At 39.2% G+C, this 22,633-nt stretch overlaps 1 protein-coding gene and 1 long non-coding RNA gene across 2 annotated transcripts; one reads left to right on the top strand and one right to left on the bottom strand.

The window, feature by feature from the left end:
* Positions 1 to 594: 594 nt before the first annotated feature.
* Positions 595 to 9,431, bottom strand: LOC135542382 (zinc finger protein OZF-like). Its single transcript, XM_064969308.1, has 2 exons — positions 8,815 to 9,431; positions 595 to 2,577 (listed from the first exon to the last, which is right to left on the bottom strand). The coding sequence occupies exons 1-2, from the start codon at positions 9,197 to 9,199 to the stop codon at positions 1,364 to 1,366; spliced, it is 1,599 nt and encodes a 532-aa protein (XP_064825380.1). The 5' UTR covers positions 9,200 to 9,431; the 3' UTR covers positions 595 to 1,363.
* A 2,297-nt stretch (positions 9,432 to 11,728) lies between these two features.
* On the top strand, positions 11,729 to 21,720 carry LOC135542413 (uncharacterized). Its single transcript, XR_010456068.1, has 2 exons — positions 11,729 to 12,202; positions 20,435 to 21,720. It is a non-coding gene; the product is annotated as an uncharacterized LOC135542413 (long non-coding RNA).
* Positions 21,721 to 22,633: the final 913 nt, after the last annotated feature.

Raw genomic sequence — 22,633 nt, 5'->3', positions numbered from 1 at the left:
TATAATCAACTGCAACGCTTCACCTTCTACAATATAAACACTGTCTACTGGCTGTCCACAGTTAAAAACAAAAAACACATTTCTAAATAATAATATACAATTGTATCTTTTCTCCTTTTTCTTTCTATAGAATCCTAAAACTCACTAGTTTCTAGAACTCTCGTCTTCCTCAAACTCACTTGCTTCTTGAACTCTCGTCCCCCTAAAATACAGGAAAGAATAAGAGATAAAACCCATGTCCAATATGGAAAAAAGTGTCAAAAATAAATTGTGATCCATGGTAACGCACTGGCTCAATGCAAAACAAATATTTTTGACGGACATTTTGACTGACAACCCCAGAGACAATCAGCAACCAAGTTGTCCTTACCACAGACAGTCTGATTTCAAGTATAAACTTTTGCAATATCTGTATTAACTTTCCATCTCAATGCAGAGCTTGTCTCTCTTTTCAGGGTTCACTCGATAGGTACGCTGTTGGATCGGGGCCCAGTCCCCAATGTCATGCTCTAGTACATTTGGTTTGGCACATCTGAGAATAAACCCTGATATTTTAAAAGCAGGGCAACAATGTCAATGTAATTGCACCTCAAAATTGTCAGTTGGTTGCATAAATAATTACGATTACTAAATGTTACATGAATTGTAAATATGAAATATCAAAACTAAATGTACACCCCTTTGTTAATATGTGTTGGCAATAATTCACTTTGTGGTGAGGCATGGAATAATAAAACATGTATATTTTGTCAGGCTGGATGTTATGAGGAAATATGAGGTGATTTGAGACATGCTTCTTCAGTAGTGGAATAAAGACCATTAGCACTTGAATGTTGTCAAGAAATACTGGAGTGATGTCACATTGTTAATAAAATTATGTATAGACTAATTTATTATACTGTGTCCATGTGAATAGGCTGCAAGTACGTTGAAAAAAAGTTTTTTCAAGTAATAGAAAAAATGACCCAAAAAGACTAAAACCAAATGTGTTTGGAAGTCGGGCAGTCTTCTTTTCAATTACATTTTGATAGGTGGGATGGCCCCAGCTTTAACGTGTCGAAATCAATAACCAATATTATGCAGAGACAGTTGTGATATATTGAAAACCTAAATATAAAAAGTGCTATGTATACACAAACATCTGCCACAATAAACATATTACTTTTAAACAAGCTCCTTATAAACTGCACAAGCACCAGAAATGCTGCTGTTTTGACAAGTAGCAATACATCACTGAAATCGAGTTTGGGGGAAATCAGGTTGTATATGCTGTTGAAATGTTGTGAGTTTATTGAAATACTCCTACTACAATGTTAAATCATTCTACATTGTGACATTTCATTGATATCATGAAACAACTCATTCATGCATGTATTTTCTGATGTTTAATCAGAGATCTTTTATCAAGGTATCTCTGGTCACATTGATCACAGCTATAAGGTAACTCTCCAGTGTGTATTCTCTGGTGTGACATCAGGCTGTTTGACCGAGTAAAACTCTTCCCACATTGATCACAGTTATAAGGTTTCTCTCCTGTGTGTGTTCTCAGGTGTAAAGTCAGCTGGCTAGATGTAGTAAAACTCTTCCCACATTGATCGCAGCTATAAGGTTTCTCTCCTGTGTGTGTTCTCAGGTGTAATGTCAGCTGGCTAGATGTAGTAAAACTCTTCCCACATTGATCACAGCTAAAAGGTTTCTCTCCTGTGTGTGTTCTCTGGTGTATAGTTAGACAGCTAGACCTAGTAAAACTCTTCCCACATTGATTACAGCTAAAAGGTTTCTCTCCTGTGTGTGTTCTCTGGTGTAAAGTTAGACAGCTCGACCTAGTAAAACTCTTCCCACATAGATTACAACTATAAGATTTCTCTCCTGTGTGTGTTATCTGGTGGACGATCAAGGAGCTTGACGCAGTAAAACTCTTTCCACATTGATCACAACCATAAGATTTCGCTCCTGTGTGTGTCCGCTGGTGTACTGTCAGGTTGTTTAGCTGAGTAAAACTCTTCCCGCATTGATCACAGCTATAAGGTTTCTCTCCTGTGTGTGTCCGCTGATGTACTATCAGATTGTTTAGCTGAGTAAAACTCTTCCCACATTGATCACAGCTAAATGGTTTCTCTCCTGTGTGTGTTCTCTTGTGTATAGTTAAATAGCTAGATGTCGTAAAACTCTTCTCACATTGATTACAGCAATAAGGTTTCTCTCCTGTGTGTGTCCGCTGGTGTACTATCAGGCTGATTAGCTGAGTATAACTCTTCCCACATTGATCACAGCCATAAGGTTTCTCTCCAGTGTGTATTCTCTGGTGTGATTTCAGGGTTTGTAGCCGAATAAATGTCTTCCCACATTGATCACAGCCAAAAGATTTCTCTCCTGTGTGAATTCTTTGATGTATTTTAAGGTCTACTTTAGAGTTGAATCTCTTCCCACATTCAGAGCAGCAGTTGGATTTCTTCCCTGTGGGTCTCTGCTGGTGTTTCTTGAGGAGTTCTGATCCGGAGAGACTCTTCTCTGCCTCCTCAGCATTATGATGTTGTTGAGGTTCCCCAGAGGATCCACGATAGTCCCGTCTCTCTCCTATGTGAACGACAAAGTCAGACAGATGGTTAGTGATCCCTTCCCGCCCCAATTCCGTTATTTGACAACACCCAGTGAAATAGCAGAGCGCCAAATTCAAAAACAGAAATACTCATAATAATAAATAAATCATACAAGTGTTATACATGGGTTTAAATATGAACGTCTTGTTAATCCGGACACAGTATCAGATTTCAAAAAGGCTTTACGGCGAAAGCAAACCATGCTATTATCTGAGGATAGCACCCCATCAAACACACACATGAAAATCATAATTCATCCTGCCAGGCACAACACAAAAGTCAGAAATAACATATAATTCATGCCTTACCTTTGAAGATCTTCTTCGGTTGGCACTCCAACATGTCCATCGATGAATTCTGTCATTATATATCCAAAATGTCCATTTATTTGGCGCGTTTGATTCAGAAATACACCGGTTCCAACATGACTACACATGATCTAATAAGTTACCTGTAAACATGATCCAAACATTTCAAATAACTTTCCTAATCCAACTTTAGGTATTTTTAAATGTAAATAATCAATACAATTTAAGACGGAATAAACTGTGTTCAATACCCGAGGAAAACAAAGTGGAGCTTTTAGGTCGCGCGCCTCAACCACAACAGTACACTTCACCCTCGTTCGGAACAGGGCTACTTCTTCATTTCTCAAAGGAAAAACATCAACCAATTTCTAGACTTTTGATATCTAGTGGAAGTGATAGGAACTGCAACCAACTGCCTTAGAATTCTAGATTTCCATTGAGAAGAGAGTGAACCCCCCAAAACAATCCTGGATGGTTTGCCCTCTGGGTTTTGCCTGCCAAATAATTTCTGTTATACTCACAGACATCATTCAAACAGTTTTAGAACCTTCAGAGTGTTTCCTATCCACATCTACTAATACTATGCATATCCTAGCTTCTGGGCCTGAGTAGCAGGCAGTTTACTTTGGGCACACATTTCATCCGGATGTGAAAATAGTGCCCCCAAGCCTGAAGAAGTTTTGAAGGCCCACAACAGCAGAAATCCACTGTTTATTTGAGGTAAAAGGTTATGCCCATAGCATAAATGATTTGACAATTAAGACAGTCAAGTTAGCAACAAGTCAAATTTTGTCTTGTTTTCATATTAGTATTAATTAGAAACAAGTTATTACTTTGTAGTATTCCTGAACCCCTAAGCAGTGTGCCAGAAGACGTGTTTGCTAAAATTGCGGCATGAGGGCGATGCACACGCAATTTGGTAGCAGAAACTCCTCCCTGCTAATGAGGAAACAGCAAGTTATGGATGTAGTATATTTGGTTGTAAAAACTCCTCCCTGCTAATGAGGAAACTGCTGGTTATGGATGTAGTATATCTGGTTGGAGCAAAAATGGTGAGCGAAGATTTGTTTTTCACAATGTATTCTGAATATTAAAGAGCACAATCAGCATAAGATCAGGAGTGCTACTCAAGGAAACTCACATTAAGCTCTGTGTCTATTCACTAGTTCACCACCATGGGGAAAAACTCAGGCGAGTTCTCGTAGGCTGACAGCAAATATAGCATCCATTTCCAGGTTGCTTACAGTGGGGCAAAAAAAGTATTTAGTCAGCCACCAATTTATTTTTGAACCATTCCATTGTAGATTTTGCTTTATGTTTTGGATCATTGTCTTGTTGGAAGACAAATCTCCGTCCCAGTCTCAGGTCTTTTGCAGACTCCATCAGGTTTTCTTCCAGAATGGTCCTGTATTTGGCTCCATCCATCTTCCCATCAATTTTAACCATCTTCCCTGTCTCTGCTGAAGAAAAGCAGGACCAAACCATGATGCTGCCACCACCATGTTTGACGGTGGGTATGGTGTGTTAAGGGTGATGAGCTGTGTTGCTTTTACGCCAAACATAACATTTTGCATTGTTGCCAAAAAATTCAATTTTGGTTTCATCTGACCAGAGCACCTTCCACATGTTTGGTGTGTCTCCCAGGTGGCTTGTGGCAAACTTTAAACGACACTTTTTATGGATATCTTTACGAAATGGCTTTCTTCTTGCCACTCTTCCATAAAGGCCAGATTTGTGCAATATACGACTGATTGTTGTCCTATGAACAGAGTCTCCCACCTCAGCTGTAGATCTCTGCAGTTCATCCAGACTGATCATGGGCCTCTTGGCTGCATCTCTGATCAGTCTTCTCCTTGTATGAGCTGAAAGTTTAGAGGGACGGCCAGGTCTTGGTAGATTTGCAGTGGTCTGATACTCCTTCCATTTCAATATTATCGCTTGCACAGTGCTCCTTGGGATGTTTAAAGCTTGGGAAATCTTTTTGTATCCAAATCCGGCTTTAAACTTCTTCACAACAGTATCTCGGACCTGTCTGGTGTGTTCCTTGTTCTTCATGATGCTCTCTGCGCTTTTAACGGACCTCTGTGACTATCACAGTGCAGGTGCATTTATACGGAGACTTGATTACACACAGGTGGATTGTATTTATCATCATTAGTCATTTAGGTCAACATTGGATCATTCAGAGATCCTCACTGAACTTCTGGAGAGAGTTTGCTGCACTGAAAATAAAGAGGCTGAATAATTTTGCACGCCCAACCTTTCAGTTTTTGATTTGTTAAAAAGGTTTGAAATATCCAATAAATGTCGTTCCACTTCATGATTGTGTCCCACTTGTTGTTGATTCTTCACAAAAAAATACAGTTTTATATCTTTATGTTTGAAGCCTGAAATGTGGCAAACGGTCGCAAAGTTCAAGGGGGCCGAATACTTTCGCAAGGCACTGTATTAGTTAATTGTAGTATACTGTAACCGAACCTTACCCTACATAATGTAACCGGCCTTTCAGTTGAGCGCTCTTCTCCTGTCTACCGGAAGTTCATTATGTTGCATTGCAACCTCTTGCTCGCTAGTTAGCTTAACACATTACTAGTTAGACATTTTACAATTTCAGCTTGTGTTTATTTAAATTCAATCTTGAATACCAGAGTGCTTCATAAATTCAGACCGTTGTCAGATTGTCTGTTTATAAATTCATCCCGTTTCTCTCTCGGGGCCACTGGCCGCTCCGGCCGAGGAGTTGGGTTGATTTGACCGTTCTGACCTGGCTACTTCCAGACACAAATGAGACTCTGACCATTTTACTCGCCCTAGCAGAGCTGGTTAGGGAGTTTTCATGTCATCCAGAGTGACTAACTGTGCTGCTGGAAAACATTTAAATAACGTTTTTTTTTTTGCCTTCGTTTACTGACACCTGAACATATTGAACGGGTGTTGAGCGCTAGTAAATCCACTATTCTGCTCTCTGGTACTCAGACGAGAGAGCTCTGAAATCAGAGTAGAGAGCCAGAGAGGATTTATGAAAGCATCCGAATGTCCATTGAGAAAGCACAACGACTATACTTCCATTTAGCTAAGAATGACAGGAATAATCAAGCCAATAAACGTTGGGTAGTTAGTTAGATAGAATATAGTTAATATACTGGCAAGTTTGATGTATAAGTAGCCAACTAACGTTAGGTAGCGAGTTAACATACCGGTGCATACTGCTGTAATACAATGCTAACAAATTGTCAGCCAAAATAACGTGTAAGGTAACTTATTTGAAAAGTCATTACTTTATTTCATTGCTCAACATTTTCTTAACATTTGTTATAATTAGTTAAAACAATGAATTTGTATCGGTTCTCGTTGGACTTCGGCTGAATATGTTCCGCCATTTTCTTCAAATCTGAAAACGATGTGAAGCCACACCCATTTCCTGAAGAATTGCATTATGGGCCCTAACGTACTGCGTGTTTACGTCATATTATGGTGAATTGAGAACAACATCCGGGAACTTCTGGCATGCTAAACATCATACTATGACCAATAAGCATACTAAATACTCAATTAACATCACCAATAGCAGTTAGTATGAGTATTCTAACACAGCTAATGACTAATCAACAGCTCTAACAATTTGACCCCCACAGGAATCTACACTGGCAGTTATAGAAAGACCCATTTACTATATAACCATTGATTATTGAAAAGTACAACTTATAAATGCCTCAAATGTTTCAACTGTATTACCCCATCAGAAACTAAAACATAATCTTGTATAACGCCACTGTTTGTAAACAAGCACTGTATAGCCTCTAAATCTTGTTAAAACTATAATTTTGACCTCATGGACGGCCAGTCCTTGTATTCATAGTGTAGTGAATTCAGGGGGTAGCCCTGCGCTGGACTCAAACCTGGTCCAGCGACTGTCAAGCCAAAACCTTAACTTCTTTGGGGTAGGGGACAGTATTGGGAATTTTGGATGAAAAACATGCCCAAATTAAGCTGCCTACTACTCAGCCATAAAAGCTAGAATATGCATATAATTAGAAAATTTGGATAGAAAACACAGGTTTCTAAAACTGTTTCAATGATGTCTGTGAGTATAACAGAACTCATATGGCAGGAAAAAACCTGAGAAGAAATCCAAACAGGAAGTGGGAAATCTGAGGTTTGTAGTTTTTCAACTCAGCCCCTATTGAAGATACAGTGGGATATTAGTTATGTTTCCCAAAGCTTCCACTAGATATCAACAGTATTTAGAAACTGTTTTGAGAATTCTACTCTAAAGGAGGGGCTCATAAGGGCTCTTTGAATGAGCTGTCTGGCAGAGTGCCACATTCTCGGTCTGGCTCGCTCAAGTGAAAGGTAGCTATGTTCCACTTCATTTGTACAGACAATTTAATTGTCTGGTTGGAACATTAATGAAGATTTATGTTAAAAACACCCTAAAGATTGATTCTAAACATTGTTTGACATGTTGCTACGGACTGTAACGGAACTTTTTTTGACTTTTCGTCTGCTCCGAGTGAATGCGCGTCATGAATGTGGATTACTGGACAGAACGCCCCAACAAAAGGAGCTATTTTGACATAAATGATCATTATCGAACAGAACAAGCATTTATTGTGGACTCGGGATTCCTGGGAGTGCATTCTGATGAAGATCATCAAAGGTAAGTGAATATTTATCATGCAATTCTGAAATCTGTTGACTCCAACATGGCGGAAATCTGTTTGGCTTGATTTTTGTCGTCTGAGCGCCGTACTGAGATTGTGCTTTTCGGGAAAGTTTAAAAATAATCTGACATAGCGGTTGCATTAAGGAGAAGTGCATCTATAATTCCATGCATAATACTTGTATTTTCATCAACATTTATTATGATCATTTCTGTAACTTGATGTGGCTCTCTGCAAAAATCACCGGACTACTGAACGTAACGCGCCAATGTAAACTCAGATTTGTGGATATGAATATGAACTTCCCGAACAAAACATACATGTTGTATGAGTGTGTGAGTGTCATCTGATGAAGATCAAAGGTTAGAGATTAATTTTATCTATATTTCTGCTTTTTATGACTCCACTCTTTGGTTGGAAAATGGCTGAATGCTTTCTGTGACTTGGCTCTGACATAATGGTATGTTCTGCTTTCGCCGAAAAGCGTTTTTGAAATCGGACACTGTGGTTGGATTAACGAGAATTTGATCTTTAAAATGGTGTAAAATATTTATATGTTTGAGGCATTTTAATTATGGGATTTCTGTTGTTTTTAATTTGGCGCCCTGCAGTTTCACTGGTTGTTAAGAGGTGGGACACTCACGTCCCAAACAATACCTTTCTACAATAGCTTTCTCTACGAATTTGAGAGTAGTTACACTTCTCCTACCCCCATCCCTCAGCTGTTTACCAAACCAAGTCTCTGGGCAGCCATTTTGTTGCTGTTTAAAACCCAGGTTGTCCCTTTAAAAAAGGCCACAATCAACCAATCTGCAGTTCAAACAATAACAAAGCTGTAATTCCACCACTCTTTTGGTAATAAGATGATGATGGGACTGGAGAAATTTAACGACTCTCAAATTCATAGACAGTCCTACGGATGCAAGGACTGACCATCCATGATTTCAACATAGTTTTAACCATATTTTGATGCTATACAGTGGTTGATTTACATTATTTCTAAACATTGGAGTAAAAAACGCTTATTGTAGTAAAAAAAAGCTTATTTTGGGTTCTGATGTGGTAGGACAGTTTAACTAATAAGCTCATGAGGCATGTGTTATATTTTTCAAGAATCAATGGCTATAAATAAACACATTAAAGTCTAAATATGGATGTAGCTATTGCATATTTCCCCTTTAACACCAAACATCAGTTCAACAACTGCAGAGTTTGTGCCTCTGTATTTAAGACAGTACTTACTAGTGTTAACCAGGGCCCGGTCAAAGTTAGAACCATTGGATGCCATAACATGCCTTTGGGAAACCGGGCCCAGATATCCAGTTTCATCCTCTTCTTCTTCCAATGTGACAGTAATCTCCCCATCCTCCTCTTTCACTCCGAAACATGCCTCTTCCTCTTCTTTCACTGTAACATCCTCCTCTTTCACTCTGAACACGTCTTCCTCTTCTTTCACTGAAACGTCTATCTCTTCATCTTTCACTGTAACAACCTCACCCTCTACTTGTTTTTGTATTGTGATATCCTCCTCTTCCTCTTTCACAACAACGTTCAGCCACATACCCTCTTTCTCCGTCCAGCACACCTTCTCTTCTTCAGCAGGAGGAGAGTAGCTTAGTGAACTCATGGTTGGGGATGTTAGCTAGCTATGCTAACCTAACCAGCCCGCTAGCTGACTAATAACAACAACACCGTAAATATTAAATGAAAACGGATAACGAACTACGTTACACGACAGAAGTGTGTTTAAAACACAGTGGCGAATATACTATGAAGCGTCTAAAGCGCTTTATTGGTTTGGTTCTTTTGTCTAGAAAGCTACCGAGTTGGCTGAGTAACTGTTACTGCTGTTGAAAGAAGCGTTCCGTCCACTAGATTATACGTCACACCAACAGCATTGCCTTAAATTCCCAGATCGCCATCTGCTGACTGGAGTGGGTAACGCAGTTGTGTAAAATGTATAATTTATTTTCAGACAAAAAGTTAGTGTAGGGAGCATGTGTTTTTACTCAACAGTGTGTTTAAATACTTAATAACCTAGTTGTTGTCACGATATGGTTTCCTATAAGTACAAACAGTTTTTTTTTGCGTTATTACATTTCGGGAATTCTTCTAAACTACCCACAATGCAGTATTTCTAAACGTCATATGGAATATATACTCTGTGTTACTGAGTTTGTAAGCCAGTGTAAAGGTGTAATGAAGTTACATTTTTAAATCTCTTGGCACTTTAGTTAAGGACAAATTATTATTTTCAATGACGGCCTAGGAACAGTGGGTTAACTGCCTGTTCAGGGGCAGAACGACAGATTTGTACTTTGTCAGCTCGAGGATTTGAACTTGCAACCTTTCGGTTACTAGTCAAACACTCTAACCACTAGGCTTCCCTTCAACACAATAACCCATAATGATAAAGCAAAAACAGGTTTTTCAAATGTAACAAAAACAACAATTGAAATATTACATTTACATACAGTACCAGTCAAAAGTTTGGACACACCTACTCATTCAATGGTTTTTATTTGACTTTTTTCTACATTGTAGAATAATAGTGAAGACATCAAAAACTATGAAATAACACATATTGTATCATGTAGTAACCAAAAAAGGTTAAACAAATCTAAATATATTTTATATTTGAGATTCTTCAAAGCAGTCACCCTTTGCCTTGATGACAGCTTTGCACACTCTTGGCATTCTCTCAACCAGCTTCATGAGGTAGTCACCTGGAATCCACTTCAATTAACAGGTGTGCCTAGTGAAATATTAATTTGTGGAATTCCTTTCCTTCTTAATGCGTTTGAGCCAATCAGATGTGTTGTGACAAGGTATGGGTGCCTCTCATGAGGACTGCCACAGGAAAGGAAGACCCAGAGTTACCTCTGCAGCAGAAGATACATTCATTAGAGTTAACTGCACCTCAGATGGCAGCCCAAATAAATGCTTCACAGAGTAACAGACACATCTCAACATCAACTGTTCAGAGACTGCGTGAATCAGGCCTTCATGGTTGGTTGAATTTCTGCATGCAAAAACACTATTTACAAAAGCCTTGTTAAAGAACAAGAAGGCCCACACACTGTTTACAAAAAAAATGTTTTTCTTTGAAAAATAAGGACATTTCTAAGTGACCTCAAACTTTTGAACGGTAGTGTACATCTACATGATGTATTGTTACACCATATAGGAGCAGTATAGACCTAGTCTGTTCATTATATACATCTACATGATGTATTGTTACACCATGTAGAAGCAGTATAGACCAAGTCTGTTCCTTATATACATATACAAAGGGTCTGAATACTTTACAAATGCACTGTATATTGCTGGCAGAGTTTTCTACCATTGACAGTTTTGTACACAGTCATGTGATAGGTGGTATAGAAAAGTCCAATCTTAGGAGAGTACATGGGAGGCACTATACTGTGTGTCTGCAGGTGTCTATCTGGTCAAAACCACTGATTCAGGTGCCCCTCCACCCTCTGGTGGGATGGATCATGTCTACAGAGAATCCTAGATCCAAATACTTAGATTTGTGTGTATTGGGTATATGTTGTGAAATGGTCAGATATTACTTGTTAGATATTACTGCACTGTCGGAGTTAGAAACAAGCATTTTGCTTCCCCCCCAATAACATTTGCTAAACAAGTGTATGTGACCAATAAAATGTGATTTTGATTTGAAATAAACATCCTAATTATCAAAGTTGCTTTTGGCTGGGGTGAAAATGACTCCAAAGGATTTTAATTTGTTAAAAGTCCATATTGATACAGAAACACTAAACCATGATTTAGATGTATTATTAAGAACAAGTTGACAAAGTCATGAAAAATTGAAGAATTGAATAAACCACATTTTGGCAATGAAAAAAGTTATGCCTCTGGGTTCAAAATGATCCATGTCAGAAGTATGGTTCAATGCAAATATGTAGTGGGTGTAAAGTTGGTTTTAAATTCTCACTCATTAAAAACGAATCAATCAACAGATGCTTCTCTTTGAACTACTTAATTTAATATTACACCTTTATGAAATAAATGAAAAATTAACTTTTGGTTCCTCAACTGCGTTCCCCACTCCAGTCAGCAGATGGCGATATGCGTCTTTTAGGTTCAGGCGACGCTGCCAGTGTGACGTATAATCTCGTGGACGGGACACTCCTTCAACAACAACAGCTCGTCACACACCTCAGTAGCTTTCTAGCAAATATAGCTACAACATTCACGTTCTTTACACTGTTTTCGTTTATATTAGTCGCTGTGTATTAAGCACACTTCTGTTGTATGTACTTGTTGGCCCATTTAATTATATAGTTACGTTGTTTGTCAGCAAGCTGGTTTGCTAAATTAGCTTAGAACATCTCCGACCACGAGTTCACTAATCTGCTCTCCTCCTGATAAAGAAGAGGAGGTCTGCTGGACGGAGGAAGAAGCTCGCGTCAAAGAGGAGGAGGAAGAGGAGGCTGTTACAATACAAAATCAAGTAGAGGTTGAGGATGTACAGTAAAATAAGAAGAGGAAGAGAAAGAGGAGGATGCCGTTTTTGGAGTGAAAGAGGAGGAGGAGGGGGAGATTACTGTCACATTGAAAGAGGAGGAAGAAGAAGAGGATGTTGGAGATCTGTTTAACACCAGTAAGTACCGTCTCTGCAGTAGTTGAACCAATATGCAGTAAAGGGGTTGTACACTTTAATGTTGTTCTGAAGCCACATTGTAACGTGTAGAACATCAAGAGTGGACCATCAACAAAACATTAACAATTGATCAAATGCATCCAATGACAATGCCTGAAATACTGTAGTCCTCAATATCTCCTATTAGATTAGCCCAATATGTAGTCTTAAAGGGGCAATCAGCAGTTGTTACATCCATTTTGGAACTTATACATTAATGATATGTGCCCATCTGTTTCTTGAAGAATTCACTGATGAATGCCTCAAAATATAAGCTTTTTTTTACTCAAATGTTTGTCAGTAAATATAAACAACCACTGTATATCCTCAAAACATGGTTAAAACTATAATGTTGATATCATGGATGGTTGCATTTCTCAATTGCGATACATTTCTAGAAACATAAATTGCGTTACTTTCATATCACATCAACATAAATTCACATAATACTTAAATATCACATCAAAATAATTTCACATAATACAGTCGTGGCCAAAAGTTTTGAGAATGACACAAATATTAATTTCCACAAAGTTTGCTGCTTCAGTGACTTTAGATATTTTTTCAGATGTTACTATGGTATACTGAAGTATAATTACAAGCATTTCATAAGTGTCAAAGGCTTTTGTTGACAATTACATGAAGTTGATGCAAAGAGTCAGTATTTGCATTGTTGACCCTTCTTTTTCAAGAACTCTGCAATCTGCCTTGTCATGCTATAAATTAACTCCTGGGCCACATCCTGACTGATGGCAGCCCATTCTTGAATAATCAATGCTTGTAGTTTGTCAGAATTTGTGGGTTTTTGTTTGTCCACCCACCTCTCGAGGATTGACAACAAGTTCTCAATGGGATTAAGGTCTGGGTAGTTTCCTGGCCATGGACCCAAAATATATATGTTTCATTCCCCAAGCCACATATTATCACTTTTGCCTTATGGCAAGGTGCTCCATCATGCTGGAAAAGGCATTGATGGTCACCAAACTGTTCCTGGATGGTTGGGAGAAGTTGCTCTCAGAGGTTGTGTTGGTACTATTCTTTATTCATGGCTGTGTTCTTAGGCAAAATTGTGAGTGAGCCCACTCCCTTGGCTGAGAAGCAACTCCACACATGAATGGTCTCAGGATGCTTTACTGTTGGAATGACACAGGACTGATGGTAGCACTCACATTGTCAAGCTTTTTTACGGATGCCCAAAACAATCAGAAAGGGGATTCATCAGAGACAATGACTTTACCCCAGTCTTCAACAGTCCAATCCCTGTACACTTTGCAGAATATCAGTCTGTCCCTGATGTTTTTCCTGGAGAGAAGTGGCATCTTTGCTGCCCTTCTTGACACCAGGCCATCCTCCAAAGTCTTCACCTCACTGTGCGTGCAGATGCACTCACACCTGCCTGCTGCCATTCCTGAGCAAGCTCTGTACTGGTGGTACCACAATTCCGCAGCTGAATCAGCTCTAGGAGATTGTCCTGACGCTTGCTGGACTTTCTTGGGTGCCCTGAAGCCTTCTTCACAACAATTGAACCGCTCTCCTTGAAGTTCTTGATGATCCGATAAATGGTTGATTTAGGTGCAATCTTAGTGGCAGCAATATCCTTGCCTGTGCAGCCCTTTTTGGGCAAAGCAATGATGACGGCCCTGAAGCCTTCTTCACAACAATTGAAACGCTCTCCTTGAAGTTCTTGATGATCTGATAAATGGTTAATTTAGGTGCAGTCTTAGTGGCAGCAATATCCTTGCCTGTGAAGCCCTTTTTGTGCAAAGCAATGATGACGGCATGTGTTTCCTCGCAGGTAACCATGTTGACAGAGGAAGAACAATGATTCCAAGCACCAACCACCTTTTGAAGCTTCCAGTCTGTTATTCAAACTCAATCAGCATGACAGAGTGATCTCCAGCCTTGTCCTCGTCAACACTCACACCTGTGTTAACGAGAGAATCACTGACATGATGTCAGCTGGTCCTTTTGTGGAAGGGCTGAAATGCAGTGGAAATATTTTGGGGGATTCAGTTCATTTGCATGGCAAAGAGGGGACTTTGCAATTAATTGCAATTCATCTGATCACTCTTCATAACATTCTGGAGCATTTGCAAATTGCCATCATACAAACTGAGGCAGCAGACTTAGTGAAAATGTATATTTGTGTCATTCTCAAAACGTTTGGCCACAACTGTACTTTCATATCACATCAAAATCATTTTACATAATACTTTCATATCACATCAAAATAGGTAACCAGTCGCGACTCCCCAAACGGTAAACCAAATTAGTTTCTCGTCATTTCTCCTTCCTTCAGGCTTCTTTTTCTTCTTTGGACTTTATATGGCGGTTAGCAACCAACTTTCAGGTGCATTACCACCATCAACTGGACTGGAGTGTGGACCTCAGTTCATCTTTTGTTACCCACGTGGGTACATACCAAGACAGTCATGAAGAGGGCACAACAAAACCTTTTCCCCCTCAGGAGACTGAAAAGATATGGAATGGGTCACCAGATCCTCAAAAGATAATACAGCTGCACCATCGAGAGGATACTGACCGGTTGCATCACTGCCTAGTATGGCAACTTCTCGGCATCTGACCGTAAGGCGCAACAGAGGGTAGTGCGAATGGCCCAGTACATCATTGTGGCCAAGCTTCCTGCCATCCAGGATCTATATAATAGGCGATGTCAGAGGAAAGCTCACAAAATCTCCACCGGACAATTTACATTTACCCCCCCACCCCCTCCTTTTTGTGCACTGCTGCTACTCGCCGGTTGTTTGTTACCTATGCATAGTCACTACGCCCCCACCATCATGTACAGATTACCTCAACTAGCCTGTACCCCCGCACACTGACTCGCTTCCGGTGCCCCCTGTATATTGCCTCATTATTGTTATTCTCATTGTGTTACTTTTTATTATGACTTTTTTAATTTTAGTCTACTTGGTAAACTTTTTCTTCTTCTTGAACTGCACTTTTGGTTAAGGGCTTGTAAATAAAGCATTTCACGGTAACGTCTAAGTTGGTGTCTTGACGCACTTGTAAAAAAAACGGTTTGTCAAAAAAACACTGTACATCTTTTTTTTAAATGTTGCTGACAACCCTCCCCAGAGGTATCTCATTATTGGGATTCATTGCTGATTCCTACCTGTAGCTCACTATGAGGTGTCTAGTGATACAGGTTAAAGGCCCTGTTGGAGATTGGTGGTTGGTAGCGAAGTCGAGGGAACAAGCAGAGTTGGACACGGCCATGTTATTATCCCACACACAGTCTCTGTAGTTCATATGAACCCCATTCCTGGGAATTAGATTTGATTACAAATCGCCCCTGTCTGTTACCACAGAAGGGTTCTGTCTGTCCCATTCCCAGCTAGGTTACGAGGCGCTTTGTCACCAGTACCTATGACTGGTTGATAGGGGAATCCTCCATGCTTATTATGGAACAAGTAATTAGGGGGAAACTATTTAGTAAACTGAAATAAAATAACAAACCTGTTTGAAAAAATGAAAGCTACCTTTGACTCCAAAACGAAAATAGCCTAAAATAATAACCAGCATGAATTATGTTAAGTTAGAAATTATTCAATCTTAACTTTGGGCAAAAATAGAATTGGGTTTCAAATATTTTTTATGTGGTTGAAAGCTTCTGCAACCTGGTGGCTGGTAAATGTTGCCATGGGAGGGCAATGTTTCAATATACCTAGCTTGTGTATCACTTGCTATCACCAGAAATACTTTTTAAGAAATGAGGATATTGGAAACTCCTTTTGATTCATATTAACAGCTTAAAGAAAATAACATTGGCATGAATTACCCTCTGTGAACAAGAAGTACATTAATACAAATATTTTCAGAGATGTGAGATAATGAACTTGTTCTCTGTAATATCGTATAGCTTTGCAATCGTGACATTACATACTTTCAAAGAAAATAGGCATGTTTCTCAACGCATACCCTGACTTTAAAAATTGATTTTCGTGAGAATTAGCTTAGGAACTGCGTGTCACAGCATGACAATGTGAAGGCGATTGGTCGATAATCTATTTGACAGTCGTTACATACACTTTGACATTTTCTGGACTAGTTTTTATTTGAAAATGTTTTTGTTTACTTGCCTGCCTATTGAATTTGGAATACATTGTACTGTTAATCTCTGAAACTCACTGAAATAATTCCTTTGATTCAGCAGTAGCAATACAGGGATATAACATCGACAGAAAAGACAGGAATGCTTATGGGGGAGGTGTTGCTGTATACAGTGCATTCAGAAAGTATTCAGACCCCTTGACTTCTTCCACATTTTGTTACGTTAAAGTCTTATTCTAAAATGGATTGGATTGGATCAGGTTGGATGGGGAGCGTCACTGCATGGCTATTTTCAGATATGTTTGATTGGGTTCAAGTCCGGGCTCTGGCTGGGCAACTCAAGGTTATTCAGAGACTTGTCCCAAAGCCACTCCTATGCTGTCTGGGCTGTGTGCTTCGGGTATTTGTCCTGTTGGAAGGTGAACCTTCGCCCTAGTCTGAGGTCCTGTGCTCTCTGGGGCAGGTTTTCATTAAGGATCTCTCTGCACTTTGCTCTGTTCATCTTTCCCTCGATCCTGAATAGTCTCCCAGTCCCTGCTGCTGAAAAACATCCACACAGCATCATGCTACCACAACCATGCTTCACCTTCTGGATGGTGCCAGGTTTCCTACAGATTTGTGACTTGGCATTCATGCCAAGGAGTTCAATCTTGGTTTCATCAGACCAGAGAATCTTGTTTTTCATGGTCTGAGTCCTTTGGGTGCCTTTTTGATAAACTCCAAGCAGGCTGTCATGTGCATTATACTGAGGAGCGGCTTCCGTCTGGCCTCTCTACCCTAAAGGACTGATTGGTGGAGTGCTGCAGAGATGGTTGTCCTTCTGGAAGGTTCTCCCTTCTCCACAGAGGAACTCTGGAGCTCTTAGTTGTTCTAAACTTCTTCCATTAAAGAACGTTGGAGGCCACTGTGTTCTTGGGGACCTTCAATGCTGCAGACATTTTGTGGTACCCTTCCCCAGATCTGTGACTCGACACAATACTGTATCTGAGCTCTACGGACAATTCCTTCGACCTCAAAGCTTGTTTTTTGCTCTGACATGCACTGTTAACTGTAGATAGCTGTGTGCCTTTACAAATCATGTCCATTCAATTGAATATATTGAGTCTTAAACATTTCACTTTTTCATGAGCATTATTTTTTTAAATCCATTTTAGAATAAGTAATTTAACAAAATGTGGAAAAAGGGAAGCGGTCTGAACTTTCTGAATGCACTGTATGTTCTTGGGCTGTTCCCGACTAAAACAAAATCTTGGTCAACCAAGAGTCGTCTTTTCTTTCTACCAAGCTAGTGGTTGGAATTTTATAACGTGTATTTTTTTCATATATAATCACACCCCACATGTATTAATTAAATCAACTACATGTACTGAACTTGTCTGATGCTTTAAGCACGCGGTTTGATTAAATAATTAAGACACACAAATTACTTGAGGGAGCTGGGCATCCAGAAAAAGTCTTCCCTCCTCCTCCCGCTGCTGCTGGACTTCGTAAATTTTGCCGTTATGTTCCTGAGGTTTTTAGTAATTAACTATACCAGCGGTCGGCAACCTTTTCCATTTGGAGTGACAATGTATCTTCAAATTTATACAAATATGCGTGCCAGTTATGATTTTCACGTGGAACAGTTTAATTTAATTTATAATAGTATCTCAAATTCTTTGTCTGTGCTTCATCTACATTCTATCTAAAAGTAACTTTTATTGCCATTGCCAACTAAAAAATAGCCTACATAAAGGAAACAAATAAAAATATTGCAGTCTGCAGGTAGAAAATATCCTGATTTAAAAATAAATCACATTAGCTTAGCATGACCTGTCTACAACGAACTTGAAACGTATCAACTATCTTCTGGGTCGACAGAAACTGGAGATAGCAAGCTTGCAACATTGTATAAAATATTCTGGGCCCTCAGTTTCCCGCCCTAGTGAGTTCGGGACAGACACAGCTGTTGGATATTTGTGAAAGGGATAAGAAGTAATCAGTAAGTTTATGACATTTCCAATGGATCAGCGCATTACATTTTTCCCTTTTGTGCCAAGTGGTTATCAAAAGGGCGAGAGCTGAATTTTTTTTAACGAAAATACTTTGAGGAACTATTGTCATTTGCAATTGATTTTAATAAGACTTTGTTGTTTGAGGTGAAAAAAAAAATACTTTGAGAAGCTCCACATCTCATTAGTGGTAGTGCGTTAAGACAATCAGAAATACTATTAGACATCTTCAAATGGGCATATTTATAGGCTTACATTTCTGCTCAGTCCAGGTAGACTAGTCCTACTTCTATATGTGTAATCAGGTGTGCATCTTTACTCAACATTGACAGGAGGGTTTCAAACAAAAGACAATGAATAAATTGACAAAACTAACGTATCTTGTAGGGTCAGGTCTGGGTGGTCTGCCATGGGCCGTTTCATTTAGTATCCGATTGGGTCAGCATGGGGAATGATTGTATTTCCCCATAGTATGTTGCACTGAAGTTGACCGACTGAATGGGAGTGTAACTTTATGACTATAATTACTGTTCCCTGAAGGAGGGAAACGAGGTACAACACCTGTTTCCCCCCCCCCCTTCCTTGAATGGTGAAGAGCGGTATTAAATTGAAGGAAGAAATTCATCCTCACGCTCATCACCTGTGGAAGGCGGGGCTTCCAGCGATGCACAGATTTAATAGTTTGTTGTACCTAGTTCCCTCCTTGTTTCCCTCCTTCAGGGAACAGTAGTTATAGTCATACCGTTAAGCTTGTCATATGATGAACTTCAACTTAAATACGGGATCTTGCTGTGGGACAGTTTCTCGTATTCAGATCTCTGAAATGCTCTCTAACTACGTAACATTTAGTGTCTCCTTATGTTACGCTGGGAAAACAGTTTTCATGGGCACAGAAATCCTAAATAATTTCAGAGTTTGCTCAATCCAATGGTTCTAACCGAAAGTCCCCTTAACTTGATTGACAACACCCAAATGGATACTGTCATTAACGTGGTTTTTCAATAATTACACATAATACTTAATACTGTAGCTGTTTTGTTATAGTCACATGTTCAACAATCATCAGCTGATCCAGGAAATCATTTTCTGAATGACAGTAAAATGACAAACATCACGACACGCAACAACAACCAAAGCGCTTCTTCATTCATTACTCTGCTAAAGACAGTTATGCCGTGCTCCATGTTGGATCCAACATCCCTAACAAATTGATGTTTATAATGTGTTATTGTCTGCTTGATTTACAGTAGGGTCCCTTTAGTCTGTTTGGACACAGAGTTACTTAGCTCATAATGTGTAGAGAACTGTTCCTTGATGGATAGGCTATTGTACAACACACACGTGTTCCAGTATGTCTGTAGTTATTGTGGTTCGGTGAAGTTATGGGTCCTACAGTAGGCCTATGTTATTGTTAGGTGAAGTTATGGGACAATTTGTTAAACACTTAATGTACAAACCCTCAGTTTCAAGCTAGCCAAAGAGCATTTTACTGGTTGAAGTGTTTTTTTAAGTATAAAGTAGTTGATTTGCAGCAATAACACAAACATATTAAGCAGGAGATTCAAATGAGCCTTAGTTATAATCCAAAAGTAATGTGAAATGCACTCATAAGCAACCTGGAAATGGAGGCTATTTTGCTGTCAGCCTGAGAACTCCACTGAGTTATCCCCCACAGTTGTGAATTAGTGAATAGACACAGAGCTTAATGTGAGTTTCCTTGAGTAGCAGTCCTGATCTTGCTCTGATAGTGTTCTGTAATATTCAGAATACATTGTGGAAAACTAAAACCTTTTCCTATCATTTTTGTTCCAGGCAGATGTACTATATCCATAACTAGTGGTTTCCTCATTAGCAGGGAGATGTTTCTGCAATCAAATTGTGTGTACATCGCCCCCTAGTGCTGCAATTTTAGCAAACACAGAAAGGGGCCTTTTTTGGAGACCAAAGGTCGTCTGGCACACTGTTTAGGTCTTGACTGTCTTAAGACAATTGTAAAATAATTTGACAGATGTCAATTGTTGTACAACTTCATGGGTACCCTCTTTGCATCACATTGTACCTCAAATAAACAGTAGATTTCTGCTGTTGTGGGCCTTTAAACATCTGTCTGACTTTGTTGTTTACACAGGAGAGAGAGATGTGACTATCGTGGATACACTGGGGAGCCTCAACAACAACATGATGCTGACATGGCAGAGAAGACATCAAAGACATCACACAAGAGAGAAACCATATGGCTGTGCTCAATGTGGGAAGAGTTTTGTTAAATCTAGCTATCTAACGATACACCAGAGAACACACACAGGAGTGAAACCATATAGCTGTAATCAGTGTGGGAAGAGTTTTTCTACATCTGGCTCTCTAACAAAACACTGGAGAACACACACAGGAGAAAAACCATATAGCTGTAATCAATGTTGGAAGAGTATTTCTTCTTCTTGCTATCTAACTATACACCATAGAACACACAGAGAAGAAAATCCGTGCTTTGATCAATGTGGGAAGATTTTTTCTACTTCTAGCTATCTAACTATACACCAGAGAACACACACAGGAGAGAAACCTGTGGTCAATGTGGGAAGATTTTTACTCGGCCAAACAGCCTGAATATACACAAGCTGACACACACAGGGGAAGAGATACTCTGATAAAGATCTCTGATTAAACATAAAATACATGAAGCAGTTGTTTCATGATATTAATGAAATAATGTCACAATGTAGAATGTTTTAACATTGTAGTAGGAGTATGTTAATGATGTCACAATGTAGAAGCCTAAACGTTTGTCCCCTGTTCTATTGATTTCAGCATGATATGATATTAGCCTCAGGGTGAAAATCCAGGCTTTGAATTGAGAGTACTATTTATATGATTTAACAAAAAGTGACTAACAAAAAAGAGTTGTTACACTTACCACGTTGGTGACCCACTTGAATCAAAATGCAACACTTCAAAATGTAGCGATCTGTTTTCTACAAGTTGTCCTCTAACCAGGGATGTACACATTATTCCCAGATTCCATGTGGTTTTTGAGTTGTTAGTTTTAACAGGACGTGCAACCTCCTCTCGGCACAATTGATTTCAACATGATATCGCTGAGTGATGACAAATAAGTGTTGCGTTCCTTTGTTTAACGACCCCTAAATTTAAATGTATCACTCCAAATTGTAGCTGACTGTCTTCTGCAGCTTGTCCTCTAACCAGTGAGGTAAAAGATATCTCCCATTTCCATGTGTTTGTTTTAGTACCAACAGGACGAACAACCTGATTTCCCCCATAATTGATATCAGTGATTTATTGCTACTTGTCAAAACAACAGCGTTTCTGGCGCTTGTGCAGTTTATGAGATGCTTGTTAAGTTATATGATTATTGTGGCAGATGTTTGCGTATATAATAAATTTTACCCCAAACTGTTTCTGCATTTGGACTATTGATTTGGACACGTTTAAACTGTGACATTGGGGATATCACACCTAGAAAAATGTTGTTGAAAATAAGACTATGCCCGACGTACAATATAAGCTTGGTTTTAGTTGAAAAGAAAACTATTTCATTTCAACGCACTTGTAGCTTATACACATGGACACAGTATAATAAATCGGTTTATAATCAATTGTATTAACAATCCTAATAAATTGAGTCATAAATATAAAATATATTTGTTGTCCTAAGGGGAAGATGTTACATTCTTTTGGTTTTTCCATTTATATTTTGAGGTTGGACTTTAGCTCGTTAGCACGTAGGATGCACTGATTGGTGTCACCTCGTTAGTCAGTATGTGGTCCATCTCGTTAGTGGGAAGGTGTTTCACCTGAGCTGGTCCAGGTTCTATTTAAAACCTGTTGAATCTAGGGGCACTATTTTCATTTTTGGAAAAATAACGTTCCCAAAGTAAACAGGCTATTTTGTCAGGACAAGATGCTAGAATATGCATATAATTGACAGCTTGGGATGGAAAACACTCTAAAGTTTCCAAAACTGTAAAAATATTGTCTGTGAGTATAACAGAACTGATATTGCAGGCAAAAGCATGAGAAAAATCCAATCAGGAAGGGACTCTTATTTAGAAAGCTCTGCGTTCCTATGCGTCCCTATTGAGCAGTGAATGAGATATCAACCAGATTGTCTCGTGTCACAATACATAGTTTCAGGCTTTTATTTTGAAAAATGAGCCTAAACGTCAACATTGCGTCAGTGGTCAGCTGGAGTCTCGCAGAGTGTTTTGTGCGTAAGAGACAAATGCGGCCATTGTTTCTCTCTTTCCTACTAAGAAGCCATCTGTCCCGGTTGATATATTATCGAATAGATATTTGAAAAACACCTTGA

The sequence above is a fragment of the Oncorhynchus masou genome, chromosome 6 (assembly GCF_036934945.1).
Source record: "Oncorhynchus masou masou isolate Uvic2021 chromosome 6, UVic_Omas_1.1, whole genome shotgun sequence".
In the NCBI taxonomy this organism is placed as follows: Eukaryota; Metazoa; Chordata; class Actinopteri; order Salmoniformes; family Salmonidae; genus Oncorhynchus; species Oncorhynchus masou.
Note: the sequence above shows the minus strand (reverse complement) of the source record. Positions and strands in the feature narration are given on the sequence as shown.

Bases quoted from the DNA above. Each gene is read 5' to 3' on its own strand.
- LOC135542382 (XM_064969308.1), bottom strand. From the start codon at position 9,199: ATGAGTTCACTAAGCTACTCTCCTCCTGCTGAAGAAGAGAAGGTGTGC. The intron at 2,578-8,814 runs GTAAGTACTGTC...TCGTTCACATAG, and splicing joins CCGGGCCCTGGTTAACACTA to GAGAGAGACGGGACTATCGT.